This window comes from Aegilops tauschii, chromosome 1, assembly GCF_002575655.3.
Source record: "Aegilops tauschii subsp. strangulata cultivar AL8/78 chromosome 1, Aet v6.0, whole genome shotgun sequence".
Lineage (NCBI taxonomy): Eukaryota > Viridiplantae > Streptophyta > Magnoliopsida > Poales > Poaceae > Aegilops > Aegilops tauschii.
Window position 1 is genome coordinate 52,702,068 of NC_053035.3, and position 7,697 is coordinate 52,709,764.

At 47.1% G+C, this 7,697-nt stretch overlaps 1 protein-coding gene across 1 annotated transcript; it reads right to left on the minus strand.

Moving 5' to 3' along the window:
• Positions 1-525: 525 nt before the first annotated feature.
• LOC109745893 (uncharacterized) lies at positions 526-2,840 on the minus strand. The gene is made up of 3 exons (XM_020305005.2): positions 2,816-2,840; positions 2,009-2,346; positions 526-1,368 (listed from the first exon to the last, which is right to left on the minus strand). The coding sequence occupies exons 1-3, from the start codon at positions 2,838-2,840 to the stop codon at positions 793-795; spliced, it is 939 nt and encodes a 312-aa protein (XP_020160594.1). The 3' UTR covers positions 526-792.
• Positions 2,841-7,697: the final 4,857 nt, after the last annotated feature.

The window sequence follows — 7,697 nt, forward strand, 5'->3', positions numbered from 1 at the left end:
GTAGTACGCACTGACCAGTTCTCCTCCTTCCCGTTTTCTCCTCCTGGTGGGCACTTGTGCTGTGAGTCGTGGTCGCGGGATGGTGCGGCCATCACGGATCATGGCGCGTCCGCCGGGAGGTAGATAGCTAGTTTGTTGTAACAGATAAAGAGGAGGAATGGAAAACAGAAAAGTTGCGCAGTTAGTGGGAGCACAAACGACTCTCTCTCTGATTCTCTTCGTTCGATCGCGTGCCTCGACAACGACACCATTGTCATCTCACACGCTAGCTCGCAGATAGTCAAGGATGTTAAGAAGGATTTCCGAATCTTGTGCTGGGCAGAGTGGGATAGATTCTTGGCTAAACTGAGCGAGGCCACAGCAAGTACCAAAAGCAGCAAAGCTAGCAGCAGCAAAAGCAACAAGTGAACAAGTGAAGAATGGAGCATAACCAGTACTTCTCATTGTATATATGAACTCTATTGCTAGTGTTATATCCATAACCATCCTTCCTTACTTAGTGAAGATTGTATGTAGTGAACCACTCTAAGTATTGTCTACACGGTTGATCCATGTCAGTAAGACTAATATTCTGCAATCAGTTTGTGTGTTTGCTTGAATTTTCTCTTTTCCACATGCTGTATGTATGCGTTTTGCTACTGTCTGTATTGTTCTTCCTCACATGATGCACAAAATATTTAATGTTGATGGAACATAAAATAAAATATTGTAAGCAGAACTCGGTGCTAATGACATGAGGAGCATACTCATAATAAATGACAAATTCTTCCCGTCTTCAGTTTCCAAGCCGCGTCAACTCTTAACATTGACAGAAATTTTTGTGGAATCATCAAGATGCACCACTTCATGCACTGTTCCATGATACCGTGAACCAAATCGACCTTCCCACATACAACATGGCAGCTCTTGAGAAAAAACACCAGCTTTCGGGGATCCTTCAATACAAAAATTAAGATAACTGTGTCTCATCACTCTGATGGCCGAACTCATTCTGCAACCTGATTCTGAAACTCCAGAAAAGAGGCGGATCACATCTCTGAAGTCACTAGTCTTCGCATGAAGATTCAGATTAAGGCCATCGACCGCAGAACGAAGTATCTCAACATCAACCTTTGCTTGGACTACATTTTCCAACACCAGAAACTTCATATCAAATCCACACTTCTCCCCATACAGACGCCGGAATTCAATGAATGGTTCTGTTTTGAACATGTTCGCAAACTCGGTACACCCTTCAATCAGAATGTCATGTTTTGGCTCATCTTCTGGTTCGTCATCAGTCCATACACAAAGTTTGAATTCGAACAAGACACGACATATCATGCAAATACATCGAGCATGGCAAGTTAGAGATAAATGTGCAATGCCCTACATTAAGGATCAACAAGCATTAGTTCATCAGAGATATATATAGTTCATACTTATTTGTTACTAGGAATCGATGGCATATCATCACCACATGTGCATGAATAGAGCGAAGGCAAGTGTTCTGTTTAGTAGTGATTATCTTGACTTTGAATGTGACACTCTCAATTAATGGAAGATAAGTTTGAGTTTGCACATTGAAGAAGACTATGAATATACCCTTAGAATACACATTATTAATGTGTTGCAGCATGAATTAACATGTGTTGTGTGCTACTGATTGGGGGGGGGGAGGCTCTCGCCCCTGGGGGCATATATATAAGACCTAATCATCTAGCTCTTGCTTGCTTTATTCCTCATAGAGGGTCATCTTTACATGAAGGCCTAACAACCCAATGTAGGTAACAAATCATAGATCATATCTGAACTGGATGAAGGGCTAAGCTGAAAGATACCTTCCTAATTTAAAAGATAAACTTCCGAACAAAGTGATCACAAGGATCCTCTACCGAACTTGGCACTGGATGAGCCATCTACTATACGTACATAAAAAGATGCATATCACAAACTTGCAAGAATAGTTACTACATCTGGTGTGATAAGAAAAGCGTGCAGGTAGAAAGATGCAAGTTGGCAGAACTACCGTATCCCGCTTCACATTTAGAGCTTCATAATTGTCAATCCCACGCCTGTAGACATAGTTGCGCAAAGGTTCAACCCCATCCCGTGCTGCGAAAAAACCAAATATCTTGGCACATGCAGCTTGAGCATGCCGATAGCCAGCAATTCTGACATCAATGAACTGCAGCATGCTGCTCGAATCGCAACGGCAGCCATGTGAGCAATCAATGGTCCTAACATTGTTTTTTACGTTAATTGAGAAAACAATAAAGGAAGCATGTGATATATTCAGAGATTTCAAATTAGTAAGGGTATGCTCATATAATGTATGGCAGTGCGGCAGTGTCGCAATTTTTTTTTCTTAAATGGACCCATACTATCAGACTCATCATATAGTTATATTGGACACGAAACAAATGTGTGTGCTTCTCAACAAGGGGATCATTGAATGCACGGAAAAGACAAATTGTCGGAGGGCCTCATTGAATATCTGGATTTAGGTACAGAGTGTCGTGGGAATGGATCTGACAGTAAGAGTATAGGGTACGTATGAGGAGGCAAGGCCCTAGCTACGGCGAGGTTGTACACACAAGTTTACGAGTTCAGGCCCCTCTCAGAGGAGGTAAAAGCCCTACGTCTCGGTGCCGCTGAGGCTTGTCGACTGGATGTGTGTTGAAGTTACAGGGGGTGCGAACTCCTGTGCCAGAGGAGGAGGGTGGCTTATATAGAGTGCGCCAAGTCCCTCCAGCCCTCGGTTACACAGGGTTCAATGCGAGTTAAGACAGGGGCATTACTGGTAACACCAGCTATTAATGGACTTTATGACTACGGAGTGAACGCCTCACCATTGCCATCCTGGGGTGGCTTTAGATCTTCCGTACTCCGAGTGATTCATGGTCGAGTGACGCTACTATGGTCGAGTGGAATTGGGGTATCCGAGTGGAATCTTCTGTCGAGTGATTGCACTTCAAGGTGATTTCAGTCGGTACCTTCTGTTGGACTTTGAGTGCCTTTGACTCTAGGGCAGTGTCCTTGGGTTGGGTGTCTAGGTCAGGCCTAAGACCCTACCCTTGGTACATGTCATCGTCATTAGCCCCCGGATGGATTGAGGTCCGAGTGAGGAAGGGTTGAAGTTAGTTCTGACTCGATTCCATGCTTCGGAGGCATTTCATCAATGTCTGGAAAGCACACTGGTACTTTAACCCTGCATCAGTTGCCTTGATCGATCTTGGCTTCTGAGATTGCCGAGTGAATTATGCTGTAAATCTTTGAGTGAATTAGAGTGTGATATCTTCGATGCGATTGATTGCTCTCCGGCTCCCGGATCTCACTCGATTCAAAATTTTGGAGAAGCGCACGGGACGGAGCGTGGCGCATTAAACGGAACGAGTAGACAAGGATGCCTCAATCTCCGCGCCTCCTTTTTCGCCACGCATCGAGCGAGTGCCTATTACGGGATGCAATAGGATCGCTCAGGACCACGGATCAGCCACTCGGAAGCGGGCCCATAAAAAGCGCCGAGGCCGATGCAACGCACTATGCACCTCATTCGATCCCCTTTCTCTCCACTTCTCCGCCTCGACTCTTCTTGCTCGGCGCGCCCTCGCCCGTTCCTATCGAGCTCCGTTGCCATGGTGAAAGAGAAGACCGCGGCTATGGAGCGCGCAAAGAAGGCGGCAACAAAGGGCAAGAAGATGGCGCGGGGATCGACGTCGCGGTCCGGTCTTCCGCCTGGTTGGATCCAAGGGGACTGGATCCACTCCACCATCGTGAGGGAGGACTTGGAGAATCTCTCCCATGATGGTTTGATTGCTCACGGGTCGTGAGGTTGCCAGCGGGGGAATCCGAGCCCCAGCCGCGCGAGGGTGAGTGCGTCCTCCTCACTACCCACGTCGTGCGAGGTTTTTCCCTTCCCCCGCATCCGTTCTTCCGGGGTTTTCTGAACTTTTTCAGTGCTCAGATTCACCACTCCCCCCCAACACAATCTCGTATCTTGCCTCTTTCATCTCAATGTGTGAAAACTTCCTGGGGTGCCAGCCGCACTGGGGTCTATTCAAACACATCTTTACTTGTCGTTCTCAGTCGGTGAAGAAGGCTAACCCCGATGATGAAAAGATGCACATGATCCAAATGTGCGGGGGTTAGGGATCCAAATGAGGGGTAGAGTACTTTTCCGCCCATGACTTTTCCCAAGACCGTTAGAGGATGGCAGTCGACCTGGTTCTTCTGCAAAGACATCCCGACTCCTGGTCAGTCGACGGGCATTCCTCCTTTTACTCTGGAGAGACTCCGCACCCCTCGTTCTCTAATTGTAGCGAATGAGGAGAAGGGGGAGGTGCGAATGTTAGTCGACGCGGTCGTAGCATTGGTTCAGGGTGGAGTGACAGGTATGGATCTGTTGGAGGTATTCCTCAGTCGATGCATCCAGCCCTCTTGCAGGCCCGTGACCACCCTATGTGGATGTACTAGGGTCCTGAGGACACCGCTCGAATCCACCCAGAGGAGGTTGACGAGGAGACGGTGGCCCAGTGGCTCAGGAGTATTACTAGCAACAAGGATAACCCAGGGGGTCCAGGAGGATTCTGCCATTCGATGCCAACAATGCTATAGAAGAGGTCAGGCTCAATTTACCGAGTGTATGTTTCCTTTCGATTTGCGATTGTTCTTGAATCCGACTGATATTTGTAACTTGTGTCTTGGAGATTTTCACCAAGATGTACTCGATGCCGAACGGGGAGCAGCAACAGGAGGGAGTGGGGAGTGATGATGAAAGCACCGACTGGCAATATGAAGATGACAGCGAGGACTCTGGCAGCAGCGAGGAAGTTGACTCGCCGCCCCACTCTGAACGGCGCTCTAAGCAGCCACAGGATCCCGCGGGAGGACGCGGCAAGGCAGTTCCGCCGAGTGGAAAAATTCCGAAGCATACTCGGACCTCGACTGCAGAGCCATCGGAGAAGGCCACGAAGCAGGCCAAAGTTGTTCCACTGAAGCCCCGGAAGGCCCTGCCTAGGATCAAGGTGGCCGTGCCTATTGCTTTAGCGTAAGTGTTTCTTTTCTTTATCTGTTGTTTCCATTGTGGACTTCTTCTCTTGCTTGATCGAGTGAAATTTGGAACTTTTATATTAGTGCGGCTACTTCTGCAACATCCATGAACGTCGACGAATAGTGGGGTGACGCGGAGACCGCAGACGACTTCTGAAGGAAATATGCCCTAGAGGCAATAATAAAATTGTTATTTATATTTCCTTATATCATGATAAATTTTTATTATTCATGCTAGAATTGTATTAGTCGGAAACTTAGTACATGTGTGAATACATAGACAAACACAGTGTCACTAGTATGCCCCTACTTGACTAGCCAGTTGATCAAAGATGGTTAAGTTTCCTACATAGACATGAGTTGTCATTTGATGAACGGGATCACATCATTAGAGAATGATGTGATTGACAAGACCCATCCGTTAGCTTAGCACTATGATCGTTTAGCTTATTGCTATTGCTTTCTTCATGACTTATACATGTTCCTATGACTATGAGATTATGCAACTCCCGAATACCGGAGGAACACTTAGTGTGCTATCAAACGTCACAACATAACTGTGTGATTATAAAGATGCTCTACAGGTGTCTTCGGTGGTGTTTGTTGAGTTGGCATAGATCGAGATTAGGATTTGTCACTCCGATTGTCGGAGAGGTATCTATGGGCCCTCTCGGTAATGCACATCACTATAAGCCTTGCAAGCAATGTGACTAATGAGTTCGTTGTGGGATGATGCATTATGGAACGAGTAAAGAGACTTGCTGGTAACAAGATTGAACTAGGTATGATGATACCGACGATCGAATCTCGGGCAAGTAACATGCCGATGACAAAGGGAACAACGTATGTTGTTGTGCGGTTTGACCGATAAAGATCTTCGTAGAATATGTAGGAACCAATGTGAGCATCCAGGTTCCACTATTGGTTATTGACCGGAGATGTGTCTCGGTCATGTCTACATAGTTCTCGAACCTGTAGGGTCCGCACGCTTAACGTTCGATGACGATATATATTATGAGTTTTGTGATTTGATGTACCGAAGGTTCTTCGGAGTCCCGGATGTGATCACGTACATGACGGGGAGTCTCGAAATGGTCGAGACATGAAGATTGATATATTGGAAGGTTATGTTTGGACACCGGAAAGGTTTCAGATAGGTTCGGGCATTTTCCGGAGTACCGGGGGGTTACCGGAACACCCCGTGGGGTTATTGGGCCTTCATGGGCTTTAGTGGAAGAGAGGAGGAGGCGGCCAAGTGGGAGGCGCGTTCCCCCCAAGCCCAATCTGAATTGGGGGGGGCTCCCCTTTCCTTCTCTCCCTCTTCCCTTCCTTCCCCCTCCTAGTTGGACTAGGAAAGGGGGGAAACCTACTCCTAGTAGGAGTAGGAATCCCCCCTTGGGGCGCGCCCTAGGAGGCCAGCCCTCCCCCTCCTCCACTCCTTTATATACGGGGTAGGGGGCACCCCATAGACACACAAGTTGATTTTAGCCGTGTGCGGTGCCCCTCCACAAATTTCCACCTTGGTCATATTGTCGTAGTGCTTAGGCGAAGCCCTGCGTCGGTGGACTCAGTTGGTTCATTCTGGTGGAAGGACATCCTAAAACTCACCCCCATATTCCATGGAATCATGTGTATTCAAGTGGTTGACGGCAAAATGAGCCTCTTTTGGAAAGACCTTTGGAAAGAGGAAATCCTCCAAATCTCTCATCCTCGTGCCTTTTCCTTTGCTATTCATGAAGATCTGTTCGTGGCCGAGGCGATGACATGTAGGGATCTGCATGAAACGTTTCACCTACTGGTCTCACCACAAGCGCTTGAGGAAATCCAGGACGTGCACTCCCCTCCACTTTGGATTTCTCCGTCGACCTCGCTGCATGATGTATGGCATTACTCTTGGGGCTCGGCGTATTACAAGCCAAAGGATTATTACAACTACTACTTTAGGGACGGGGAGGCGCACCCTGCTTTCAAACAACTGTGGAAATCGCGGTGTACTATGAAAATCAAAGTGTTCGGCTGGCTCTTATTCCTTGACAGACTCAACACACGCAATATGCTCAAAAGGAGGCATTATAATATTAGTGATAACTTTGATTGCATCCTTTGTGGCCAACACGTCGAGGAGACCGTTGACCATATGGTCTTTACTTGCCCCTTTAGTCAGAGCTGCTGGGCTAAACTCCACATTGTTTGGGCACCCTTTGACAGCCGGCTTGATCTTCTACAAGCTGCAGAAGATTCTTGGCCGAACCCATTCTTTTTGAAACATTCCTAACCTCAGCTTGGAGCATTTGGAAAGAGCAAAACAACAAGCATTTCAGAGGGGTGGCTCCTAGTGTGGGGGCCTAGCTAAAACGCTTTAAAGAGGATCTTAAACTTCTTCAACATAGGGCTAAAGCAGCGCATAGAGCTGCCTTGATTAATTTTTGTAACTCTATTGTATAGTCAACACTCTCACTGTTTAGGCATCCTGGCTGCACACTAGGTGCACGGTGCACCTTGTACCAAAATTGGCTGACATGTCTATGTAAACACCCCATTTATATAGATATATGAAAAACAGTAGGGGTTTTCACCCTACTGTCAAGTTTCTCAAAAAAACTTCATCATCACCGTCACCATGCCGTCGTGCTGACGAAACTCTCCCTCGGCCTCAGCTGGATCTA